The sequence below is a fragment of the Corella eumyota genome, chromosome 1 (assembly GCF_963082875.1).
Source record: "Corella eumyota chromosome 1, kaCorEumy4.1, whole genome shotgun sequence".
In the NCBI taxonomy this organism is placed as follows: Eukaryota; Metazoa; Chordata; class Ascidiacea; order Phlebobranchia; family Corellidae; genus Corella; species Corella eumyota.
Genome location: NC_137490.1, coordinates 5519786 through 5546444, shown reverse-complemented (window position 1 = coordinate 5546444; position 26659 = coordinate 5519786). Strand labels below are relative to the sequence as shown.

The 26659-nt window shown below is 27.9% G+C and overlaps 2 protein-coding genes across 5 annotated transcripts; both read left to right on the top strand.

Annotated features, from left to right (window-relative positions):
* Positions 1–303: 303 nt before the first annotated feature.
* On the top strand, positions 304–17869 carry LOC145764025 (protein scribble homolog). Of its 4 annotated transcripts, none has more exons than XM_082575589.1 (35): positions 304–402; positions 882–1005; positions 1276–1393; positions 1665–1743; positions 2078–2167; positions 2464–2659; positions 2737–2881; positions 3135–3337; positions 3841–4000; positions 4402–4518; positions 5276–5388; positions 5818–5944; positions 6229–6321; positions 6461–6543; positions 6818–6995; positions 7304–7347; positions 7814–7981; positions 8171–8278; positions 8821–8922; positions 9093–9263; positions 9720–9971; positions 10145–10255; positions 10731–10907; positions 11017–11133; positions 11326–11538; positions 12470–12574; positions 13591–13683; positions 13894–14013; positions 14277–14487; positions 14892–15063; positions 15126–15272; positions 15473–15604; positions 15939–16046; positions 16760–16847; positions 17152–17869. In XM_082575589.1, the coding sequence occupies exons 1-35, from the start codon at positions 356–358 to the stop codon at positions 17158–17160; spliced, it is 4521 nt and encodes a 1506-aa protein (XP_082431715.1). In that variant the 5' UTR covers positions 304–355; the 3' UTR covers positions 17161–17869. The 4 variants fall into 4 exon arrangements, with proteins under 4 accessions (XP_082431715.1, XP_082431714.1, XP_082431716.1 ...); XM_082575588.1 differs by having other exon boundaries at positions 6458–6543; XM_082575590.1 differs by lacking the exon at positions 12470–12574 and having other exon boundaries at positions 6458–6543; positions 17152–17866.
* A 2566-nt stretch (positions 17870–20435) lies between these two features.
* On the top strand, positions 20436–26265 carry LOC145764123 (tetratricopeptide repeat protein 29-like). Its single transcript, XM_082575712.1, has 10 exons — positions 20436–20584; positions 20701–20815; positions 21312–21453; positions 21556–21637; positions 21728–21913; positions 22011–22128; positions 22645–22816; positions 23469–23684; positions 24044–24269; positions 25434–26265. Exons 1-10 carry the CDS (start codon positions 20518–20520, stop codon positions 25535–25537), a joined length of 1428 nt encoding a protein of 475 aa, XP_082431838.1. The 5' UTR covers positions 20436–20517; the 3' UTR covers positions 25538–26265.
* The last annotated feature ends 394 nt before the right edge of the window (positions 26266–26659 follow it).

Genomic DNA, 26659 nt, shown 5'->3' with positions numbered 1-26659 from the left:
GTGCAAGATGTAAAGTGCCTAACCGCCTGTCCCTGTGGCTTTTACATTTATAATCTGGCTTATTACGTTTATATTTAAAAAATTGCAATTTATGTTTAAAATTCGGGAGACAGTTGCAGTAAATAAAATAGCTTGAGTTGGATAAAATAGTTTAAATTATTTTGTTTATGCTAAAATGATATAAATAATATTAATAAAGCCAGCATTTTATGGGTTAAACTGTTAAACTAAGTGATTAATTAACGATAGACGAATATGCTTTAAGTGTCAGATTTAATTTAACTATATTGTTATCTTTGTTTTAGGTCGAATGGCCATTTTTATTTAATTAAAACAGTTTTTATTTTTTAACAAAATGTCACCTGGATTATTTAAATGTTTTCCCAGTTTTCGGTGTAACAGGTAAGAACATTATTTACAAAATAAGTGGTGATTAAGATTTTCCACTAATTAAATAGAGTTTAATACTTCTTTTAATTATCGAACAATTTTTATTTTAGATTATATATATAGGTTATAAGTTTGATTAATATATTTATGTAAATATTTTTAATAGCTTACATTATATTTAAAACTAAAAAAGTGGTTATTGTAATTTTCTGCTTTTTTATGTATTTACTGTAAAAATGCACACTGTATTTGTGTTTAAAGTGAATTAAAAAATGGGGTAAAGTTCATAAACTTAACCTCTATAGTATAAAATATACCTGGTTTTAAATACAACTCTTATTGCCTAACAAAATTAAATATAAGTAGTTTTTTACTATTTCTAGATTCTATAACCTATCAAAAATACTAAATATACCGCTTACAGTATGTAGTGTAGATTTTTGTTAAGAATATCTATTTTGCATTATAATTTGGTTGTTTAATTTTCACAGACAAGTTGATAGCATTGACAAAAGGCATTGCAGTTTAGCAGTTGTACCTGAAGATGTTTTACGTTGTTCTCGAACTTTAGAAGAATTATTATTGGATTCTAATCAACTGAATGATCTTCCAAAGGTTTTAGTTTTGTCAATATTATATTTGTAGTAATATGTGTTTTTAATTAACCTAGCCTAATAAATTAAACATGACAATACTAATTGGTAAATAATGAATATTGGCTTTTAATGATTATTTTAGTACTACTCTTATTAGCCATTTAAAAAAGTATGTGTGTATATATATAATATGGTTTGTTACATACCACGCTGGTAATGTTTTTGCAAAGTTTAAATTTGCACATTAGATAGTAAAAGGCTTTTAATAATTGTGAATTATAATTTTTAGCAATTTTTTCGCCTGGTGAAACTTCGAAAGCTGGGTTTAAGTGATAATGAAATTCAACTGTTGTCAAATGATATTGGCCATCTAGTTGCACTTACAGATTTTGACATCAGCAAAAATGGTATTTATAAGTTGTTATATGTTTGTTTACATTTGGATAGTTACTTTTTTGGCATTAATATGTTAGAGGAAGGACTAACTGTGCTTTATTATCCATATTTTTTTACAAACAACTTAATAAATTAGGGTATTGTGAAACTATTAATATGTAAAAGATTTGTAAATTTTTTAAAAGACTTATATCTATAATTTAGTTAACTGTTTGGATTTAAAGTTAATGCATACTAAGAATAAATACCATTTCAGTGTAAAAATGTTGTGGTTTAAATTAGATTTGGCTGAAATTCCCGAAAACATCAAGTTTTGTAAATGTTTGGAAATTTTGGATTTAAGCGGCAATCCTTTAACAAAGTATGTTGTTTTATTTTAATAAACAAACCGTATTTAAAGTTCAAGCAACAGTCTTGAAATAATCGTAATATTGTATAGTTTTTTAAAATTATTATAGTCTAACGAGACACTTATGTCTGGTCTTTTTAAGCTTAATTAAATTGTATTAATGGAAGTATATTTGCTTTGTGGTAAACTATATTTATCTGCCATGTTTCGTTCTATTAAAAAATTATTATTCAAATGTGGGTTAATTCTTAGCACTACATTTAGAATCAATAATTGTGCAACAGAATCAGAAACGTATAGGACATTTATACATTGATTTGTAAATTTATATAAATTTTTTTTGCAGGTTGCCTGATGGAATTACCCAACTTGTAAATCTAGTTCATCTTAATCTCAATGATATTTCCCTTATAAGACTACCACCTGATATTGGAAAGTAAGTTGTTGTTGTTGTTTTTGTTTTAATTGATTATGCATTTACTTCATATTTGTTTACTGCAAATGCAGATACGGTAAAATTTTATGACGTAATTATCCTATTATTAGCTGCATTGATTGATATGTTATAGAATATCGTATTGTTTTTCCATGGAATATTTATGTATTATGTTTAAAATTTTGCCAGTAAGCTAATAATATTTGTTTTTCTAATAAATATATATTTTTTAATGTATCCGCACTTCACAGGATTTTAAAACGAATTACTAAGTTTTTTGTTTTTATATTTTTTAGTTTGTTAAAACTCAATGCACTCGAATGCCGTGAAAATCTCTTGCAAACAATTCCTGCAACTTTATGTGCAATCACTTCGCTACAGCAACTCGACATTGGGAATAATGAACTGGAAGAGTTGCCTGATTCAATTAACGAAATGAAAAACTTAAAAGAATTATGGTTAGACGGAAATCACTTGTCAACACTACCTCAGGTAATTTTTATTGATTTATTGAAACATGTATTTCGATATAAATTTAACAAACAAAAAAAAAATATTTTTGTTTGTAGACGATTGGTTTACTTTCCAACTTGGTGTGTTTGGACGTGAGTGAAAATAAACTGGAAGGTGTTCCAGACTCTATAGGAGAGTTAAAAAATGTGACCGACCTAAGTCTTTCTCACAACTTTATTGAAGCCCTACCCAGTTCAATTGGTGAGTTTTTTTATGGTTATTTATTATTGTAAAATAAAAAAAAATTCTACTATTATGTATGTTTTTAATATGAGTAGTGGAATTTTAATAATGCTATGGTAAACTAAAGCTTAATTTTATGACTGCAATAAACTAAAATAAACATAAAAATGACCAAATGCATTAAATTGACCCTTTGACCAATATTTTAAAATATCCTGGAGTAATAAAAACTTATAAAATTAATTTCAGCATTATTCAAACACTTTTTTAGGTAATTTGTCAAAACTTTCAATACTCAAAGTTGATCAAAACCGCTTAAGTAAAATACCAGAGGAGATAGGTAAATGTTCAACCATCACTGAAATGATGTTCACCGAAAATCTTATTTCCGAGTTACCATCCTCGATAGGCAAACTTAAAAATATGACAACTCTTAATGTGGACAGAAACCAGTTGGAGCATCTACCTATTGAGGTAAAGAACTTAAAAACAAAATTTGAATATAACCTATACTGCAGATTTATCTTTTATGCTATGATTCAGTAAGTTTATGTTATTAACTGTGTGTTGTATATCTATTTTTAACTTAAGAATCAGTCTTTTGGAACAATTTTTAAAAAGAAGTTTTAAAAAGAAGCCTTGTTTGTTTGTAGCAGGACAAAATTAGCTTTAAGTTTAATATGCTTAACCAATATTTTTTTGCATCTAAAATTTTACCTATAAAAATATCATGTCAATATAAACTCTTCAGTTTTAAATATATTTATACAATTAAAAATAAAAAGTAAACAATATTGGTATTAGTTATATAACCAGTGGTGTTGTTTTTTTGCAAGAACTATTTTAAAACTTTATAATAATACGAATTCTTGCAGGGCGTTATGCTTTGTTTATTTTCATAACCCAGATAGGAATCGTTATACAATTGTAATGGAACTTCATTAACGACCTTTATCATTACCGGATTTTCTTTACAGTTGGGAGAATGTAGCAGTTTGAACATTCTTTCGGTGAGAGATAATTCGTTGTTGGATGTCCCTGATGAACTGTCAAAAGCTGAAAATATTCGAGTTCTAGACGTCAGCGGGAACAAATTAAATCATTTGCCTATTTCTATTGCAACACTTAAATTAAAAGGTAAGAATTGTTTAAAAAAATTAGAGAAAGTGGTTGTTACTTTTTTAATCCAATAACAGTAGGCTTTAAAGTTTTATACGCTTAACTTTTAGATTATTAAAAGAACTAGTTAATCAAATTTTAGTTGTGATAAAAGGGTCGCAACTTTTAACTTACATTTGTCTTAGATAATTTACTCATGCAACACAGACGCCAGTTTGATTTATTGTACAGGGCTATAAATTAGACATGAATTTATGTATATATATATCGTCCACTAAGCTCATTTATTTATAAATATATTTGTTATGTCTAAGCATTTCTACATGCTGAAAAGTATTTTGTTCTTTAAAATTTGGTGTTTGGTTTCTAGAAAATATTCTGTATTTTTTGTTTATAATATTTTATTTTTTTGGTTACAGCTTTGTGGCTTAGTGAGAATCAATCCCACCCATTATTAAAGTTTCAAACTGAAGACCATGGAAATGGAGAGGTTCTTACTTGCTTCCTTTTACCCCAACAACCTTCCCAGAGCATGGGTAAATTTAATTTGTTGTTTTATACATCTTTAAATTTTAGTAAAAAAGTTAAATTGAAAATTTAGGATAGTTTTTGAGTTTTTAAAATTTAAAAGTCAAACTAATCTGTTTTGTGTGTGTTTTTTTCTCAAGTAAAGTTTTTTTATTAGGTAAACTCATTTAAGTTACAATAAAAAAGTTAACATAGCAAATTTAAAATACTTTAACCAAACATTTCAATTTATTAGTTAATAAAGGGCCTAATCTTTTTATCTGGTATTACTAGTATTGATTATGTTATACATAAGTAACATATTTGTTATTTTGTAATATGCTACAATCACATGTTTCAGCAACCCCCAGTAGTTAAACAAATGTAACTCTTTTGTTAAAGTGATGTTAGTTTTTGTAAGGTTTGATACATTACTGATCACACAATAGTAAACTAAAGTTCTTTATAATCAATGGCCACCAGTATACTTTACAGTAATTGTACACGTTTTATAGTATTTTGAGTTAAGTAATTGGATAGATACTATTTGGTTTCGGGTAATCATCAATTTTCTAGTGTCATTTAAGTTGGGTATTACAACAGATTTTGCAATTTCTTTTTTTGAGACTTTAACCCTTTCTCCAAAGAATTTAAATTAAAAGTTGTGTATTATACAATATTTAGCAAAATCCTTGATTGTAAAAAAAAAAACGAAAAAAAAATATGTTTTTAGATTTGATTTTTATATATAGGCTATTTTTTAGTTTTTGTTTTGTTTTAATTTAGGTAACTTATTAAATGGAAGTGTTGCAACACAAGATGATCTGAGTAGTATCGGTAAACAACAAAAACGAATTACCTTCCATGAAGATTTACCTCCTGATACTGAAAATGATGGAGTAAGATGACTTTGTTATTTTGAAATATAAAATTTACTTTTTTAATATATTAAATTAAATAAGCATAACTTTTTGAAATTAATTCTAAAACTCGAATAATATTTATGTTATACTTTTTGTTTTAAATTAACGAATTTGTAAACTTATTTAATTAGATTATGACATACTAGTCAAGAGCTCGTCGTATAGTCTAAAATTTACTTGTCATAATATGATCGCAACTCTCAACAAATGTTTGTACATTATAATTCACTTGCGCACCACAAATGGCAGTTTTTTATTGTTGTAGGCTTATAAATTGACATACATTTCTACTAAGGTTCATTATTTATAGATTTTTGTTTTTTACAATTTACAAAATTTTTGATAATTTTAACAGTTTTTAAGGATTTCTGGTTTGTATATAATTTTCTTTTTTTAATTTTGCAGCAAGGTATGTTACAACGTCATCTGACACCTCACCCCAAGGAATTAAAACGTCAGCAACAAAGCGAAGTTTTACAAAAGCATCGAAAACTTGCCCAAAATGCACAAAAATCTGCTCAAATTGCTGCAGGTACTTTAAATAAATTTCTTTTATATATCAATTACCTTCTGTTTTGTATTTCAAATTGTGAATATCAATCCATACTAATTTGATTTGATGGACATAAAGCTTAACCTTTAAATTTTAAACGAAATTATCCTGCAGATTTTAAATCCAATTATACAAGTTTTATTTTGAATCTTTTTGTCTTAATTATTCTTGCACTAACAATAAGTTTATATAAATTGATTTTATCCTTTATTTTTTCTTATTTCTTAAAATTTTTTCACTAATAATTTTAAATAAATTTAAAGAAGCAAATGAATCTACTGTTGACGAGCAAGCACCTTTACTAAGAACTGAACAACAAACACAAGATGACCCAATAGTTAACCACGAAACACAGGGTTAGTAAATTCAAAATAATAATAATAATTTTAACCCAAACTGCGGGTGATGGTTTAAGATAATACCAACAACACAATGTCCAAATATATATATATATATACATATATATATTAGTTAATAAGTTTTCTTATTTAGAAGGAACAAAACCTGATGAAGTAAAACTAACTTTCCAAGAAAACGTTGTGGAAGTTGAAGGAAATAAAGTAGAAAGTGAAGAAGAAGTAAATTAATTATTTTAACAAATAATTATCATTGGGAAATATTTATATAGTGAAAAGCTGAGATTTATAAAATTCATCTACAAATAAGAAAGATCTGTTTATTATCAAAATTAAATGATTTTTATGATTTTACAAATTGACATACTTTATTTAAAAGGATTGATATTTAAAATATTCAACTTAATGCTTAACAAATTTCATAAAAGCGTTTATTTTTGTTTAAAATAAAATTAATATTTTTTTATTTTTTTTAAAATTAATATTTCTTGTCTAGGATCAGGAAAGAGAGGTTCGATTTGATCAGTCCGGATCGGAAAATGATGAGGATGCAGGGCCGAGATCAGATCGTCTGCATCGAAAAGACACTCCACACTATAAGAGAGATATCAGGATCGCTGAAACAGAAAAATCCGACTCAGTCATCGCTTTATTAAGAAATCGATCCATGAAAGGTGAATTTTCCTACAAAAAAATATTTTAATAAATTTAAAAAAATCTTCTTCAATTGTAGTTCTTTGAGTAAAACAGAACATTGTTTTTATTTTAAAAAGTTACAGCTGTTACATCATGTTTAACGCTATTTATTTTTAAACATAATCTTTGTAGAATATATCTTGTAATCAATAAATTTAAATACAGATAATATGGATTATAATACTAGGGTTTTGTAAGTGTATTGTAAATATTTGTATGTATATTAAAGACTTAAGAAGTCAATTTAGAAAAATATTCAATTTTTTAATTTATTTTTAATTTTCAGAAACAAATGAGGATGGATATGAAACTGAATTGTTTCTTGATCAGGTAATTTAAATTTTATATCTAGTTTAATATTTAAACTAATTATGGCACGAAATATTTATTTTGAGCTGTTTATTTATTGAAGGATATGAGTTGAGTAAATATAAATATTAAAATAATAAATTCATTATGTGTTGTTTGGTGATTTAAATCATTTCTGTGCACAACTTATAGTTATTTTGCATTTGACCTGTTTTTGGTATTGAGTAATTATTAAATAAATAGCATTTTGAATATAGCAAAATATTTTAAATTAAATAATATTTGTTTTTTGTTACATGACTTCTATACTTAAACCCTATTTTTAATTTATAAACACAATTTAGTTTAGTAATATATTACCACAGTTAAAAGAAATGCTAAAAAGTAGTTGTATATATATTTTTTAAATTTTAATACATTTTTAATACAAATATTTTAATTTTTAATACATTTTTTTTTATTTATTTAATTTTTATTGTATTTTTAGATTGAGTTGATAATAGATCGTGAAGGTGGTGGTCTTGGGTTAAGCATAGCTGGGGGTAAAGGGTCAACCCCATTTGTTGAAGAGGATGATGGTATATTCATCTCAAGGGTGACACCTAATGGAGCAGCTTACGAAGCTGGGGTTAGAGTTGGGGACAAACTATTAGCGGTAAATAAATTTTTTTTTCAAAACATAAAAATATATCATATTTAAATGAATGTAATAAATAAATTTTGTAATTTGGCCTTAGTTATGCTTTTGAGGGGCTGTAAATTGAACATATTAATTCTTTAGCATTTATTTAATATTTATGTATCACATTTATTTTAATTTTCATTATTTATTGTTTTACAATAGGTTGGTGATGTTGTTCTGACGTCAGTTGAACATTCGGTCGCTGTAGAAGCTTTAAAAAATTCTGACGAAAAAGTTCACCTGCTTGTGGAAAGATGGTCACGAAGACAAGTTTGTGTTTAAATTTATTTTGTTCAATAGTGATAAGTGACCTTAAGTTAGATGGCCTAAATTAGGTATGGCAATTTTTTTAAAGCACAATTTGAATTTTTTTTGTCTAAGTTATTATTTCAAGACTTTGGGCCAGACTAACTTTCGTAAGCAAAATTGTTAATAACACACAAAATGCACTTATGTTAAAAAGCTACGTATATGTTAATATATTAAATGAATGCATTGAAATGCGCACTGCTTATGCAATAGTCATTCAGTTTTTACATGATATTATCTTTAATCATATAAAAAATATAAATAACACACGAGCATTTTAAAATTTCGTTTTTGCTTGCTGTGCATTGAAACTGTTAATATTACGACTACAGTGCCACAGCAATAAACAGAAATTTATATTTGGGTTTTTATTTTTGAGGCTAGTAATTATTCAATTTCAGATAAATCCAGTTAAGACATAGGGATTATCCAACATAGCTTATTAGAATTTATTTTCGTTTTTTAATTTTTGGTAATTAATAACTGTTGTATGTAAATAATAGACAGGAGTAGTGATTGAGAACGGAGAAGTTGAGCCACCGGAAGAAACGAAGAAGTCCACCGTCTCTTTTGCTCCGGAACCTGAGATGAAGATACAAGGAGAGGTGGGAAAGTTGACATTGTCATTTTTTTTAAGAATTAGAAATAAATAAAATAAAATAAAAAACAAATTATAAATTTATCAATTTTTATATGTTTACTATTAAACCATTAAAACTAGTACAATTTTTTTGTAAATAAATTTACATTGCATTTAAAAAATTTTTTTTTTAAGACTTTTACAACTACTTTTCGCCGAAACGATTCTGGGTTAGGATTCTCAATTGCTGGGGGTATTGGCTCAACCCCTTTTCTTATTAACGACACCGGTATATTTGTGTCGAAGGTTGTTGAGGGAGGTTTGGCTGATATAGAGGGGATCAAAGTTGGGGATAAAGTTTTATCGGTGAGTTTAAAAATATCAAAAATAAAAAGTAAATTTTGACGCCAGAAAATTCAAATTTTTTTTTCTATTTCATTAATCTTTTCCTTGAATTTTATTCCATCTTTAAATTTTAAGAAATTCTGTATTAATTTTTTAAATAATTAACATTTAGGATTTTGTTTGTATATGTGTAAAGATAAATGTCTTGTAAAAAAGTAAAAAAAAAACAAGCTATCTTAATTTTAGTAACGCCAGCTTCTAAAACAAAAATTTAAAGTTTTTTTATTTTTTTTCATTTTGGTTTTTCGCACATTGATAAAGGTAAATAATAAATATGATATACAATTAATATTACAACAATGCGACGGGAAAAAATGACAAAATCAATTTAATGATTTAAACATGCCAAAAGTATTAAAGTTATTTATTTGCACGGTTATAATGTCAGTGCGTAAATTTTATTTTAAATTCTCACAGATAAGTGGATCCGATATGAGTGATGCTTCCCACGAAGAAGCTGTCAGAATGTTAAAAGAATTTTCGAGTTCCACCGACATTACTTTGATTCTTTACCGAGAAAATGTTTATTACCACCAACCTCCGGTGTTGCCGGAGAAGAAAGGGAGTTCGGATAATTCAAACTCTAATAATACAGCTGGAATGAGCCCCCCACTTCCAGATTACCATGATTTTATGCAACAAGAAAATAAATCAAAATATGAAATTGAAGTATGCCAAATTTTTTTTTGATTTTTATTTTTTTTTAATTTATTGATATGTGAAATGTCTATTTAAATTAATGATATAATTACTAAACTAGCAGGATATTAAATAAGCTGTATGCTTACTTATTTGTTTAAATGACTTGGTTATTTTTTTTTAATTGAAGCTTTTTTATATAGGAAATCAACCTTGTAAGAGGCCAGGGACCATTAGGACTCAGTATAGTAGGTGGAAAAGATCATAATAGTCATCCGTTCGGTATCAATGAACCTGGTATATTTGTCTCCAAGGTAAACTTTATAAAAATTGATACTTTGTTGTAAAAAAAAAAAATTTGGTAATAAATAATTATTGGTACCTAATTTTTAAACTTTTGAGCAAAAATAAGCTAAAAATCTTTTATCATATTGTTTTTTCTTATTTTATATTCTGATTTTCGTATATATTACTATACCTTGTTAGCTAAAGTGCAAATGTATTTTAAAATTGAATTTTGTTGTATATTGATTTATTACTAAGATTCTTGCTTAAAAATACTTTTAAATAGACCTACATAATTGCTACTATATTTATAACTTTAAGTGACACTTATTTTAATTATATTATTGTAATTGAATTGTATTAATTATCAACATAAATACCCAAACCTAACACTCAAAACCTAATTTAGAAAAAAGCTCTTTAAAGGGAACATCTCAATAAATATAATTTTTAAATTGAAAAACACGTAAAGTAAATTAAAAAAAAAAAACTTTTTTTTTTAAGATTCAATCTGGTGGTGCTGCTGCTGAAAGTAATTTAAAAATAGGGGACAGATTGCTGGAGGTCAATGATTCAGATCTGAGATATGCAAGTCATGATGACGGGGTAACTGCTCTGTTATCGAGCGGGGTTAATATGAGGTTGTTGGTGCGACATGACCCCCCGCCTCCTAACATGCAGGTAAACAAATTTATAAAAATAATTTAAATATTAGGTTTTTTAAAAATCTTACTTACATGTTAGAAATAAAAAAAGAATAAATAATCAAAATTTTATTTTATTTTTTTAGGAAATTGATCTAGAGCGTTTACCAAATGAGAAGTTAGGGATCAGCATCAGAGGAGGAGTGAAAGGTCATCCAGGAAATCCTCTGGATGAAACAGATGAGGGAATCTTCATCTCCAAGGTAGATCTAATTTTTTTTATTAGCATCAAAATTCTTGAAGTTTGCAAAGGAATCATACCCAACTAGCTGTTTTGTACATCTTTCGAAAATTAATCAAAATATAGAACTAAAATCCATTTATGGCATTCATTTAACAGTGTGTCATTAATCCATAACTACATATAACTTTCTTGTTTTCTTTAAAATTTTTAGATAAATCCAAGTGGTGCTGCAGCAAGAGATGGTCGCCTAAAAGTCGGACACAGAATTCTAGAGGTCAACAATCAGTCTTTGTTAGGTTGTACACACAGCGAAGCAGTCAGTACTTTAAGATCTTTAGGTGACAAGGCTTCGTTCCTGTTGTGTTATGGTTATGACCCAGATGTGTCAGAATGTGGTTTGCAGGAGCCTGTGATGAAAACCGAGGTAAGGTTTTAATGCATGGTTAAAATTTTTAAATAGGTATAAGTTGTTGAAAATTTGGGTTGTTGATGCTATGACTGTATTTCGAGGATTTATATTGCAAGGTTTTTAAATTTTAGAATGGGTAAAAAAAGTAAGCCAAAACAATCTTAGAGTGGTGAAACAGTTCTTGTTTTCTAATTTGTTTAAAAGTATTTAAAATATATATGGTCCCAGTTTATTAGGCCTTTTAACTATTGTTAAAATTGTTTTTCCTTACCCAATGCAATTAATTAGTTAATTGGGTTTTAAATTTTTTTTGGGGGTTTTTTGATTTTCTAAGTTATGCAAGTTTTGTTTGTTATATCACCAAGAGCATGCCAGCAACACGCTTTTAAATCAATCAAGCAAGCAAATATGTAAATTATATAGATTGTGCATTATTGGATGCATTTTATTTTTTTTTAAATGGTAAAACAAGTTTATTATAAACTAATTTTTAGGCAGTTTTTGGTGTATGTAAACTATATAAACTATATTATATAACAAGCTTTTAGCAGAATTGGTAAAAATGATTTTATAGATACTTACTCGTAGGAAAAACTGAATCATAGATTTTATTTGGTAAAAACTTTGCGGTAAATATTTTCTTTTTTGAAATTATTTATTTTTGGTGGTAGACTAAACATTCAATATAAAATTAAATAACAATAATGTAAATGCATATATTGTTTAAAATTTAGTTTTTATAATAAAAAAAATAATTTTGTATATTTTTTTAAATTGAGATTATATTATGCAAAAATTGATTTTTTTAGGGCTAATATGCTTTGCTTTTTAAACCTAGAAAATCTATAAAAAAAATTCGCACTTGCCAATAATTTACTGATCATCATTGCTGTTAATTCACAAATTATTGCAAATTTTTTGTCTTGCATGTTAAATAACAAAAAAGGAATCACCTGGCCTGATTGCCAACACAAAAAATACTGGTTATTCTGGAAGCCACACTTCCATTGATCAAATTTTATCTAACGAGGAATTTTCAATTCAACAACAAGTATGCAATTCAACGCATGTTTGCATGTGGCGATTGTCAAAATCTTAGGATTTTTGTCGTTTTTTACTAATCAGTTGTTTCTAGGGATTGATTTTGTACTAACTTTGTGCTATGTTGTAAGAAAAAGTTGTAAATTGGTTTGGATTTTAAATATTTTTCACTAGTAGTATTTTAGTTAAAAAAGTATTTTAGTTAAAAAAAACAGATTTGGCTTACTTCTGAATCTTTTTGGTAAAATATAATCCGTTGTTAAACTGGTTTGTGTTATCTTGTTAAAAGGGATTTAAATAAATAGCTGACTTCCTACAACTGGATGTTTGCTAAAGGTTAATAACATTATTTTCTTAACTCTTTGAATTTTTTTTTTAACAAGATTAAAATTTGTTTTGTATGTTGTTTTCTTTTTTTACTAGGTTAAGTGAAGTGTGTATTTTAAATTTCTAAATTTTTTTTTTATTCTTTTAAAACTAACTAAACATAGGCATGACTTTATTTCATTATTTGTTTAAAATTAAAATAGTTTATAGTTTGTTTGTTACTAGCAACTAACATTTTTTGTCAACCATAATACTGAAGTAATATTTATAAACCTAACATTTATATGGCGCAAAATTTGGCATTTTTAGCTTGTGAGAACAAAACATTTGTTTAAAAATCCACAATCTATTAGCTATAAACTGGCATGTTTTCATAATACAAAATTTATATTATGTTTTAAAAAAAATACAAAATGCGAACAGTTTGCCACTGAAATGATCTTAGCTTATTTATAATATTGCTCAGAACAGCTTGCATTAATTGTTGCATTATGTTACTGCATTATTGGTACTATATTGCCCATCTAAAACTATTTGCCCATTTATAGCTTTTTTTATTTGGTATTACAACTTACATTAATTTATAACCATTTTCATTGGTCTTATATATTATATGCTAAATAGAGCACCCTACTAACTTTTCCAATTTTTACTTAGTAAATAAAAAATTGTTAAAAATTGTTTGTTAAAAAATTAAAGGAGTCATTGATGCTGAAGGAACAGGAGGATTGGGAAAACGAAGAAAGGAAAAAGAAGGAGGAGAGGTTAAATCAACTTCAGGATGGGATAATTGTAAGTTTTAAGATTTAAAAAATGTGTATACTGACAAACCTTTGATTTTATAATTTGATCAATTTTGACTGTGCCTTTAAATCTAGCAACTACTGTTTTATAAAAAATAAATGCAAAAATTGACAAAATGGTACTAGTAAGCCAAAAAATTTAAATCTGCAAAAATACTTTTTTTAATTTCTGATAAACTTCAAATTTGTTGTATATTAGAATACACAGGATGAAGAAAGTTACATCCCACCAAGTTTACCTTCCCCCACCAGACAAGCTCCACCAGTTCCTGCTAAACCTTCTTACAGACATTTATCCAATGTACCCAGTCAAGAAAAGGTAAAATTTTTAACATCTTGTGTATATGTACAATATATTTATCATGCTTGTATGGCATTTTATTGCTTTCAAAAACATTTTTTCCTAATTCTATAACAAAAATATTGTTAAATTGTAATCGTTAAAATAGATGTATCAACAGTTGCTATTTTGTAGTACATTTATTTATGTCTTAACATCAGTTGAATTCATTCCTTCAACCTAGTTTTTTGTTAATTCTTTTTTTAAATTTTTTAAGATATTTATTTTATTCTTTTTCGCAGAAAGAAAATTCCAACAGTGCACCAAGTCGTGGAAAAAATGAGCAACAAATGTCATTCAAAGATCGGCGCAAGTATTTCGAACAAGAAATCAAACAACAATCTTTCTCTAAACAAGCAACGCCACAGGAAATCAACAGCGGGAGTATTCAGAGAAAAAAGAAAATCAGTCTCGTCAGCGATCAGGATATGAGGACCATCAAAAATGAAGAAGGTTAATTTTAACAATGTTATTTTTTTTTCATAAATTTGTTAATGTTGTGCTTAGTCGCAAGGCCTTTCTTTGTCTTTTAACATGTTTTTATACAAGGTGTAGTGGTCAGAACACTTGAGTTTACTACTTGAGTTATTGGGTTTGTTCCCTACTGCTCTTATGCATTAGCGCCCTTGAGTAAGGCGCTTTAAACGGTATCAACTAATGCTGAGCCAACATTTAATCAGTGGCTTAATTATCAGGCAATTATAATCTGTAATACCTTAAACTGCCATAAGCAACTCAAGGATAACTGATGTTACTCTAAGTTTAAGTCGTAAAGTCAATGTTCTTGCATCGACGATAAATCTAAAAAAAACATTACTTTTAGGCTGAATTTGGGACAAAATTTACTTTAATTTTAGATAAAAAGTATGGCACTCTTACTCGAGATGAGATTAGAAAGTCGATGGACATAGCAGAAGATGACGAAGAATACATTGAGGAGATGTCTCGCATCCCCATGGATGAGAGTGTGGTGACTCCGACGAGCAAATATGCTCCTCCCACTCCTGAAGTGCGACCACCTCACACCTTGTAAGTTTTTAAAAATTAAAAAAAAAATTATTTTTATTTATTTTTGTTATTTTTTCTTCCAGGAGTGCAAGAGAGCGATTAAATCCTCATTACAACTCCGGATCGACAGCCGGAAATAATGAGATCCAGATCATGGAGTTGGAGGCAGATGTTGAAAAGTACAGGCATGTGATTGACGATGATGTTGAACCTGACTCCCAAGTTTTCAGGTTTGCCAAAAAATAAAATAAATTTTAAAAAAAATTAGATTTAATTTTTGTAGTTTTCAATTAAATAACCATATAGTTAAATGGTATTTTTGGAATCATAATTTTATATTAAAAAAAAATTATCTCAAAAATGTAACAACTAAAGTATTGTTAGTTCTATTCTTGAATTATATTTGTTTTTAAACAACATGTTTGTACAGTGGAGGCTTCCAAGAAAGGCTGAGTGTAACCTCACCAGATGTAAAGAGGGATTTACATCCAAGACATGAGTTGTCTCCTGCAGAGAAGAGAGCACAAGATGCTGAAAAGAGAAAGCAATGGAGACAAGCAAGGTAAATATAAGAAAAAAATATAAAATTTAAAGTTAACAAAAAAGTGTACCAGCTCTTTTTTCGAGAAAATTTTCTAAATTATTTCTTTTTTCTTCCGTTGCTTTCTTTTTTTTCAAATTTTATATGTAGTTTTAAACTTAAATAAATTTTTAGATATTTCCTTAAATATATCATAGTTAATTTGATAACTGTAGTTACAACACCTTTCTTAAAAAAAAAACTATTCTTCTTTATGACTTTTTAATTTTTTTTAATCTTAAAAAACTATTGAGATGATGTAAAAAACTAAACTTCTATTCTAACTGTCTGTTTGTTTGTTGGCTTATTAACAAAGAATGAATACGCTCAAGAATGATATTTCGGTGTACTACGACACGCTTAAGCGAAAGCGAGTAAGCCAACGTCATAACAGTTCGAACAGTTCAATTTCAATCGAAGAAAGGTGACCGTGTGCAAAAAAATAAGAATTTTTGTTTGTCGTAGAAATGGTTTGTTTTGGTTTGGTTAGAGTTTTCGTAGTCTTTTTTATGTTTACGATGCAGCAAATAAGTTGTAGCATGTGTTTGCACTTAGTTTTGTTAGTTATTAACATTTGAATAGCTGTAGGGAATTGATGTTTGAAAAAAAACGACAAGGTCAAATAAAAGCATATTTAAATCAAAAAAAAAAGAAGTTATGTCTGTACACCTGTTATACACTAATATGTTAAATGCATGACTGTTGTTCGAAGAATGTGTCTCATTTTATAGTCCATGTAAACTGTTTAAAAACAGTTTTATCACTAAAGTTATAAAAGCACTTAGATAAGTCAAGCTGAATGTTACACAGAATGTAGTTATGTTAAGTAAAAGAAGTTGTTGTTACTAGAAAAATTGTCAAGCCAGTCAGTATGTTTTCTTAATTTCTATTTTATTTTTTACTAATTTTGAAATTGATTTTTTATTACTAAAAGTGTGGTATATATCAGTGTGTTGAATTATGTTGTAACAAGAATTTGGATTAAAATTTATTTTGATTTAGAAAAAACCCAATACAGCTAGCATGGCTATGTTATGGCATTGATATTTTTTATTAATTTAACAATAATTTCTAAACCATTTTTGACATTTATTTTTTTATAAATTGTAATGAGTTTATTTTTGTGCATTTTCGTAGGTTTAAGTCACTGGAAGCTGATGCTCTTCAAGCACAAATGGTAATCACTCAAGAAATGATGCAACAAAAACGAACTGGATCACAAACGGTAAATATTTCAAATTTTGGTTTATTCTTTTTCTATATATCAGTTGAAAAAGATATTTTTTACGCCTTATTTTAAGTTTTCCATTCCGTTTGAGGTGTTATTAAACTAGGACTCTGTTTTTCAGAAATTAAGAATATTTTATTAATTTTTAATTTTAGTGAAGATTTTCGTACTTGATTTAAGTGAAGATTTATAAAAGTGTAAAATTACCGTTTTTTGATATTATTAAAAGAGTAGCTTACACTAACATTTTGAAATAAATTTTTTTAATTTTATATAAAACATTCTTTTTTTATATTTGCAGCCAAGCTGAATTTCGGATGTCAAATTGAACTGAATAAGATTGCTCCAATCACATTTAACATCAGCACAAACTTAAAAGCGCACAATCTAATAATAATAATAATAATGTCAACAAAAATTATTAACACCACTGTTAATCTATTGTTTCCTTTCAAAAGTTTGTGCTATGTGAAAGCAAAATCTTAGACTTCGAGGCGAAATAAACACTTTTAAAAGGTGCTCGAAATATTAAAGTAGATGTAGTAGAAAAATCAAAAATTTCATATCATTGTAACGTTATCGACTTTTGCATTTTTTTGTCAATTGGTGCTAATCAACCGTCTTGTAAAAAAAACGTAATTTTTAGAGTTATCGCCATGAATTAGTTGTATATTATGAATTAGCAATCATAGTTGAACATAAAAATTCTGCTTCAAGAATAAATTGATTTTAATTAACAATATTGAATTAAAATATTTTTAACTTGTTTTTAAAAGTGTATTTTTCGGTATAATGAATTAAGATTACTATAATTATGATGCTTAATAATGGATTTTTTTAAAGTATGTTGTATACGTAATCTGTATAAATAAAACATAATTTTTAATTACTTTATCACTTCACCAGCTTTTTAATAGCTTCTTAATTGTTTTTTTGGTACTTTTATTTTTTTCTTAACGCATTTATATACCAACCTTTTTTTCTTGCTGTAAATTTTGAGTAATTAATTAGCAATTTTGTTTTATGAAAAAATCTTTTTTTTGTGGTTTGTTTTTTATAATATCAAAACGTTTTTACTTATGTATAACTAACTCGTATATATTTTAACAAATTTGTTTAAAAAATAATAAAACATTATGAAATAACCATAAACATGACTTATTTTTTTGGATTATTTATTAAGATACACATCACAGCAAGGTAAACTTTTAATACAACGTTTTTCAGGTTTTAATATGAAAGTTATATTTAATGAAAGTTATATTTAATTTTAAAATATTAGAACCTTAAGTAATAAAAATCTTATTGGTGGTTTTGACTGGGTTAATCACAACATATTTTTTTTGAGAATGAGTATATTTTTTTATGGTTCGAAATTATCGATTTCGAAACATATTGGTATTGTCAGTGCTCTTTTTTGTTTATTTGTTTTGGCTTAAAATAGGCTTGTGATCATTATGAAACTTTACTTAAGAACGCCTAAGTGTGAAAGCATTTGGGATCGAACCCATGACCTTTTGTAGTTAAGTCAAGAATGTGGCGTAAGACGAGTACATGACAATATAATCCATTATAATGTGCTTTTAAGTTTTCATATGGCGTTTATACAAGTAATTAAATAATCTCATTTCTTTTAACTATTTTTTTGTTTTAAAATTTGCAAGAAATTAATTCAACATAATTATGCTCTTTTTCTTTTTAACTGGCAGAATGTAATAATACCAAAATTTCAAGATAAATTCTAGATTTGGACTAGTGCCGTTAGGGCACAAACACAAAACTAAGAGATTCAATAAGGCTGCAGTCCTTATAGTAGCACGTGCTCAAGCTAGCAATGATTAAATTAAAAGACATTTAGCCTGAATTTGTAGGTGAAAAAGTGCATTAATTATGTTGATATTGAACTATATAGTTTTTTTAATACCGTTTTTTGTTGTCAAATAAGTTTAAACTAATCCACCTATCATAATTGACCAATTGCATATAACTTTATCAAAGGCTGTTGTTAGTTAAAAATACAAACCACCACAAACGCTAGATTTATTTTTAGCATTTTCTTTTAAGTTTTTATTTTGGAATTACAGTTCGAGAACGGGAGGCCTCCCACGCAAATGGGAGGCCAACTTGACTCCCCTATATGGTGGATGTTTATTGAGCAATTAAGTCGAATTAATCAGCTAACAATTATTATTAGCTTTGATTCTTGTTCACTTGCTCTGACGTTCACGTTAACATATAGGTATAACTGTATTCCCTCGTTTAAAGTTTAGATTTTGTATAAAACAGTTTAGCGATTAGTTGTTTAGTTTAGTGTTCGTAGTTAACAAAAAGGGTAATGTTTTCAGTTTAAAGTTAAAGATAAAGGCGTTATTAATGAGTTGTAAATAAGATATAGGCCTATGTTAAGTATTTTTCAATAACGTTTTAAATTTAACTAGGGCTAGTTAGATTATTATTATCTATTTTATGTGTATGTGAGGTATATGTGAAAATGGAAAATCTATTACTATTTCGTGGTACAAGAACCATTTAATATGTTAGTTTAATGTGTTTTGCGTGATTTTAAGTTATTTTATTGTGTAAGGTTTAATTTTTAAGCTTATGTAGGCATAGCTTAAACACATTACCTTATTTTAAAGGCCTAAATTACTTCAGAGTTTATTTAAATAGTTGTGTATCTAAAAAAAAATCAGTTTAATATAATACTGCCATGTTAAGTCGAGCTAATACTGTAAAAAACAGAGCGCTTACAAAGTTAAGGAATGCACGCTTTTTTGGAAAAACGTCGACGCGTTTTTTGCCTCGCGAATGCTGTGTTGTACCTTGCCTTGTTTTGCTTTTAAGGCTATATTAGTTTTGCCTTGTTACTACTTGTACATTTTTTTAAACTAAATAAATATGTTTTTGTATAGACAGATTTTTATACTAAAAGATAATGTTTTTAAATACAAAATACGCTTTAAATTTCTTTAGAATGACAATTTGTTTGTTAATTTTGCTTAAAACTTATGTTAATTGGACTAAAATTTTTTAAATTTTGTAAAGTAGTTTAATAGGATTTATTAAAAACAAATCTGGTAAAATTTTACTAAATAAACATATTATTAAAAAATTTTTACTAAATAAACAAATATACTAAATAAACATATTATTAATTAATTTTTGTAGAAAAAAGCAAGTGGCAACACTGGTATCTATGACAACCATTAACAGATAACAGTTTCTCAAAATATGGAGAAAGGAGTTTTTGATTTTACATAGTTTACTAAGTATAATTTTTTTCCTTTGTTCTTTTAGCATTTCTTTTAAAAAAAATTAAATTTTGTAATTTTATTAATTTAACACTCGTTAGTATATCGATGAAAATTTTTACTGACCTGTGTAGTTCAAGAAAACTAATCTAAAGTCCTGAAAGTTAAAACACACTTACAGACTTACAGACTAATATTAAATCAATTTTAATCTGAATTATATTTATTCTGTATAAGTCTTATACGAAAAAATTGAGTAATTATGGGTGTATTTTTTATTTATTTATGATGTACTATATATATTAGAATATGTTCCATATTGCAGGGTTTGATTAATTGTATTTTTCAGTTAGAAATAATATTAATAACACAAGAGTTAAAAAATAGATTTTTAATAATAAATTTATACAAGAACAATGACTACTTTACCTAACATATCGAGTAAAACTAAAGATGAATCTGAAATGTCTGTAAAAAGTGGAGGTAAAAAATCAATGTTCTTTTTGAAGTTTGGATAACATTCCTTTTTAATAAATTGTGAATAATGTTTTTTCTTGTATTGCAGTTTTGTAATATTTCATATTTTTTTGTAATTACAGGAAGATTATCAAACATCAAGTCAAAAAGGTTTAAAACATGGAGAGACAGAGAGAATGCAAAACAACAAGAAATTAGACAAGAAAAACCAATAATAAACAAGCAAGATACTTCGGTGTAAGTTTTTTTTGTATATATCTTTATTCTCGATTTGGAAAGGTTAAATGTGCGACCTAAATGTAGAGTAACATCCGTTACTCCAACCCAGTCTCGAGATGCCTGTGGCAGTTTGAAATAATATAGAGACTATAATTGCCGGGTAATTATGCTGCTGATTAAGTGCTGGCTCAGCAGGAGTTTATATCGTTTATAGCACCTTGTTCAAGGGCGCTACTGCATGAGAGCAGTGGGGATTGAACCAACGACCTTATGTGGTGTAGCAAGTGTTCTTACCACTATGCCGGTCTACACCATGCTGCCTGTGAAAAAAAATTTCGCAATACTATTAATAGTCATGGTTTAATTTATTGTGTAAAATAATTGGTAATGATATTGTCCAAGAGTAATGCGCTTATGGTACTTTTTGTTGGGCTAAAAGATCTAATCTGCAGATTAATGACCATGCAAAATCATTAGGACCTTCACATAGCAAATTGTTATTTGTTGTTAACAGGTACAGAAACTCCTATATGCACAACTTATGCATTGCTATGTTAAGAAGTGGGTTCCACAAATCATTTATTGAATTATTTAATTTGGTCGATAAAAGAGATAAAGAAAGGTTGGAAGCAGGACCAGACTCAATATTTTGGCAGGTTAGTTTAATTACTGTATTGACAGAATACTTATTTATTTTAGTATTTGATAAGCTTAATATGCAATTAATTTTTATATATTTTCTGTGTCTTTCTTTATAGGAAAAATCATTAAAAACACAGTCAAATAAACTGGACACAATATGGCACTACCTTACAAAGGCAGAAGCATCATTAAGAAATGGTAAGCACGTTTAGATCAAATCTGTCTTATTAAAATAATATTATGTAACTATATAGATTTCCATTTTTTATGAACTAATTATTTTATTAGGTAAATGGGAAGATGTATATTCATGTCGCCACAAACTTGCAGAGTACTTTTTATCGACCGGTGATGGTTGGTTATCTGACCATTTCTTTCAAACAGCACTTGAAACCAGTTTAAATATAAGATTAGATGGCAGAAAAAGAGAGGCTGAGGCTCATTGCAACATTGGGTTATCTTATGAAAGAAACAGTAAGCATTAATAAACAATTCAAACAAACTATCTAAATAAAACATTTTTTTTTACAAAAATATGAACAAAATGACAAGCTATAAATAATGTTTTTAGAGAATTTTTCTCTTGCATCAAGACACATGGAAGAATTTCATCAGTTAAGTTATGGTAGAAACTGGTTGGATGAGAACTCACTCACACACAACAAAGCTGCTTGTCGTCATCTATCTAGGTTAGTTAAGATTGGAATAAACTTAAGTGAATTGAGATCTCATTTAAAATATGAATTTACTGCTTAAAATTGTTTTTATTTAATTGTTTGCATCATATATAGGCAAAATTTAACTGTTTAAATGCAGAGAAAACTTAAAGGTTAATATACCACTTGCTTCACGACCATATAGCGTGGGTTCAATCCCCACTGCTCTCATGCTGTAGCGCCCACGAGTAGGGTGCTATGAACAGTATAAACTCCTGCTGAGCCAGCACTTAATCAGCAGCATAATTACCCGGCAATTATAGTCTCTATAATATTCCAAACTGCCACAGGCAACTTAAGACTGGGTAGGAGTAACTGATGTTACTCTATGTTTAGGTCGCGCATTCGACCTTTTCACATCAAGGATAAAGATATATACAAAAAAATATATATAATTAAGCTAATTTTAAATAGTTTAGCCTTGGTTAGTAGTCTATACATTCATTCAGTTACAACACATCAAATTTATATATCAATTTATTTTTCTAGAATTTACACATCTCTTTCTCAATCACAATCCGACCTTTCAGAGTCCCAACACTTATTACATTGTGCTTACAACATGGCAAAAGAAGGTGGTGACAACTTACAGGAATCTAGATCTGCTTTAGAACTGGGGTTAAACTACGAAAAATCCCACCAATCAGAATCTGCAATAGATGTGCGTATTTTTAATGTCATTTACTCATTTTTTTCATAGGTTAAGTTTCATAGTTTTAAAAAATAGATTAACTTTTTTCACTTAAAATTTTTAATTTTAAGCACTTGCTGGCACTTCCTTAATATTAGCATTCAATTTAATTTTGAGCTTGGCCAGAGTTTAAAAATTTATTCGGCGATACTACAAAATTTAGGCATGCTCAAAAGTGAAAATTAATTTAGTACATTTTGTGGTAGCGTACTGAGCCATCTTGTGCTATTTATTAAGAGTTCGTCCATCTTAAATACTTTAACGTTTCAATTTTTAAATAAACTTTCGTGTATATCTTTATCTTCGATGTGGGAAAGTCGATGTGCGCGACTTAAACATAGAGTAACATCAGTTACTCCGACCCAGTCTTGAGTTGCTTGTGACAGTTTGGGATATTATAGATTGTAATTGCCCGACAATTATACTGCTGATTAAGTGCTGGCTTAGCAGGAGTTCATACCGTTTATAACGCCTTACTCAAGGGCGCTACAGCATAAGGTCAGTGGGGATTGAACCCACGACCTCATGTGTGGTGTAGCAAGTGTTCTTACCACTACACCACGCTGTCGGTACTTGTAAGGTTTGTAATTAAAATAATTCAATATAAATATTCAAACTTCAGTACCTGAATCGGTGTCTTGAAGTTGCCCAAGATATAGACGACAAAACGTTGGTGGGTGAAACTTGTAAGGCGTTGGCCAGATCACATCAGACTCAAGGCAACATCGCAAGATCGATCGAATATTTGGAACTTTTTGCCGAAACTTCGCGCCAGAGCGATCAAAAATATGAACTGGTTGAAGCCTGTAACTGTCTGGGAACGATCTACAACACATTGGTATGTTATTAAATATATATTTAAAATAACATAAAAGGTTTTATTTAAAAAAAATTAACTTTTTCACGTGGCATAATGCACAATTTTGCTTTTTGCAGAAAATATGCTATATTGTGCGTGTGTGATCTCAAAAACTATGTTGCAGTTTTATATTACACTGATATGAATACCTTGTATCATCATAACAATGTAACCATATCTATCGCCTTTGTTTTACTTTAAGTTGATAGGCTATACATTTTTGTAGCATAATCCAATGGTCTCTGCAAAGAAGTTGTAATTTTAACGACTTTAATAATAATTAAAAAGCTTTATTTTAAATACCTTTTGTATAAAGTTGTTATTTTCTTTAAATTCAGGGACATTACGCGTCATCAGTTGACCACTTTTCAGTGGCTTACAAGATTACGAATGAGGGCGATCAAACTGGTACAGAATCTGGAGTTCAACTCGGTATTGCCAGAGGAAACCACTTACTCCGCGCCTTCCAGGAGAACATGGGAATCACTAAGAATGTTATGATGGATCGAATCATCAACTGGAAAGACGAGAGGATTGACGATTTAGGGAAACCTGTAAACCAACGTAAGTGTTTATTTATTATTTAAAATATTTTTCATTTTCCTATTATTATTTTAAGCCTAGTTTAACTATTATTGTTTATTTATTTTCTAAAACCAGGCAAAAATTCGTTGCTCTGATAATTTTAAAGTGGTCTTGATCATTTTGAGTTTTCCTGAAAATATTATTATTAATGTTTACGTGTTAACCTGTTGTTAGCTCACGGAATTAAGTTAATAAGTTTCTTATTCATGGTGTAGCTTTAATGAGTAAAACTGTGTATTCAGGTTTAAAAATAGATTTATTATTTTACTCACGTGTTTACAAAATTTTGGAACATAATTCCTTGCCTAAATTAAATAACTTTGTTGTTTGAATATCACGTAGGCTATAAGGTCCAGTCAAATTTTTCCACAAGTCGTTTGAAAAAACATTCTTTTTTTTCTTTTACTGGAATTAGGTGTCTTATCTCACAAATAACACTTCAAGAATTTAGTCTTTAGTTGAACGAGTATTCCAGGTTTTTGTTAATTTCGTAAAATCCATTTTATTTTTTCAGAAGAACTTTTTCACTTGTATTCCTTTAAATTTTTTTTATTCCATTTAAAGCCAAGAGTTTTACCTTTTAAATCTTAACCTTAATCTAACCTACTTATTTTAACTCTAGAAGTTAGTAATATATGTCTATATGCATCCACAATATATTGCTGAATGAAGGGAAGACGTCGTGGCCCAAAAGTCAAAAAATTGATTTTTTGTTTAATTTTTAATTCTTATGTTTTATTAAAATTACGTCTTTAAAATTTCATGAACTGTTTGATAAAAACTTATAAAAAATTAAATTGCTTGAAATGGGTTGAACCTAAAACAAATCTATGTTTTAGTAAAAGGATGTATTTACAAAAAATCATACATAAAAATATTTTCGAAATATGAAAAGTGTAGAAAATGTAAGATTTTTTGTGTTTACTATGGGCGCTTGGGGGCAGCAGATATCAATATGAAGTTAGCGCTTTATGTGGTGATATCTTAGTATTAGGTCGGATTTTTTAAAATATTACAATAAAACCTAATACTACGCCAAAAGGTTAAAAAATACGCCAAAAGGAAGCATAGGAACTTCAGATTTTTGGTATTGTAAACTGCTCCATTGGGTAATATTAATAAATTACATTTTAACATTGCCAGGTACAAAATTACCCTCAACAAGTAATGCTGAAACGATTCCTGATCCAACGGAACCTTTTAGAAGACATTCAAGTAGAACCGATTCTTCCAGGGAATCGAATTAGCTTCATTTATGCGTTTGTTTAAGAAGCATTTTCAAGAAAAATTTGCTTATACTTAAATTGTAACTTGAAATAAATTTAAAAATGTTTGCGTTTAAAAAATACAGATAAAACTATAATATACTCAGGGTTGGGTTAGTAATGTTAATTTAATTTTTTTTGTTGATTTTTTAAATTTGATAACATAAAATTATTATTAATTAACTGACTTGTTATTGGATGTTCCAGCTGTTTTTTTGAATATTTCTGACGATATTTTTAGAAAAATATGTGGTTAAATTTTATTTTCGGAAATGGGTTTTGCCTGTTTGTCATTTGGGATGATTTTGGTTTAGGTTGTGTTGCATGACATAAGGTAATACAAGGTTAAGGCTGCGAGTCATAATATGTATATATAGCATAGGATATCGTCAATACAGTCAAACTGTTTTTGCGCTCGGAATTGCATAAATATTTCATTCAAGCAATTTGCAATTGACTCTCTTCATCAAATATTAATTTTCGACGGTTTGCAATTGTGATGTCATAATTATCACCCCTAGAAACGTTAAAAACAATATACAGAGAAAGGATATCTTAGGTAGGAAAGGCATTGTTTCATTATCGAACTTTACGTTTTTTTTTTTGAGAACTGCTAAATCATTTTTGGTCCGAGTCGACGGTTCCAAGTCACGTGATTGGATCGATTATCCTTAATAATTTATAAGAAAATGACGTTTTTGTATTTATAACCATGCCACTGCAAGCAAGCTAAGTAGCTTGTGCATGCAATGCAAGGGAAACCAAATTAAAAAAAAAAAAACTAAACAAAAATTAAAAAATAAAAATATATGACGTGGTTTAGCTTTAATCTATTATATTATCCTAATATTTGGTAATAAATTTTACAAATATATATATTTTAATACTCAAATTTACAATACATTTTTCTTGGTGAAGTTGTCAAAATATTTCTAATGTTATATTCGTTATTGCAAAAAAATATTGCTAAAATAAAAACTTGAACCAAATTTTGCAGAAAAAAATGAACCCTTTAATGAGACCGATTATATCACTTAGGCCAAGAAAGCCTTCCGAATAGCATCCGACATTTACAGTTTAAAGTCGAAATGTCATAATATTATA

Coding starts and splice junctions, on each gene's coding strand:
- LOC145764025 (XM_082575588.1), top strand. CDS start 356: ATGTCACCTGGATTATTTAAATGTTTTCCCAGTTTTCGGTGTAACAG. Junction 3,338..3,840: donor TGGAGCATCTACCTATTGAG/GTAAAGAACTTA, acceptor TTTTCTTTACAG/TTGGGAGAATGTAGCAGTTT. Junction 7,348..7,813: donor CTGAATTGTTTCTTGATCAG/GTAATTTAAATT, acceptor TTGTATTTTTAG/ATTGAGTTGATAATAGATCG.
- LOC145764123 (XM_082575712.1), top strand. CDS start 20,518: ATGACTACTTTACCTAACATATCGAGTAAAACTAAAGATGAATCTGAA. Junction 20,585..20,700: donor AATGTCTGTAAAAAGTGGAG/GTAAAAAATCAA, acceptor TTGTAATTACAG/GAAGATTATCAAACATCAAG. Junction 21,454..21,555: donor CAGACTCAATATTTTGGCAG/GTTAGTTTAATT, acceptor CTTTCTTTATAG/GAAAAATCATTAAAAACACA.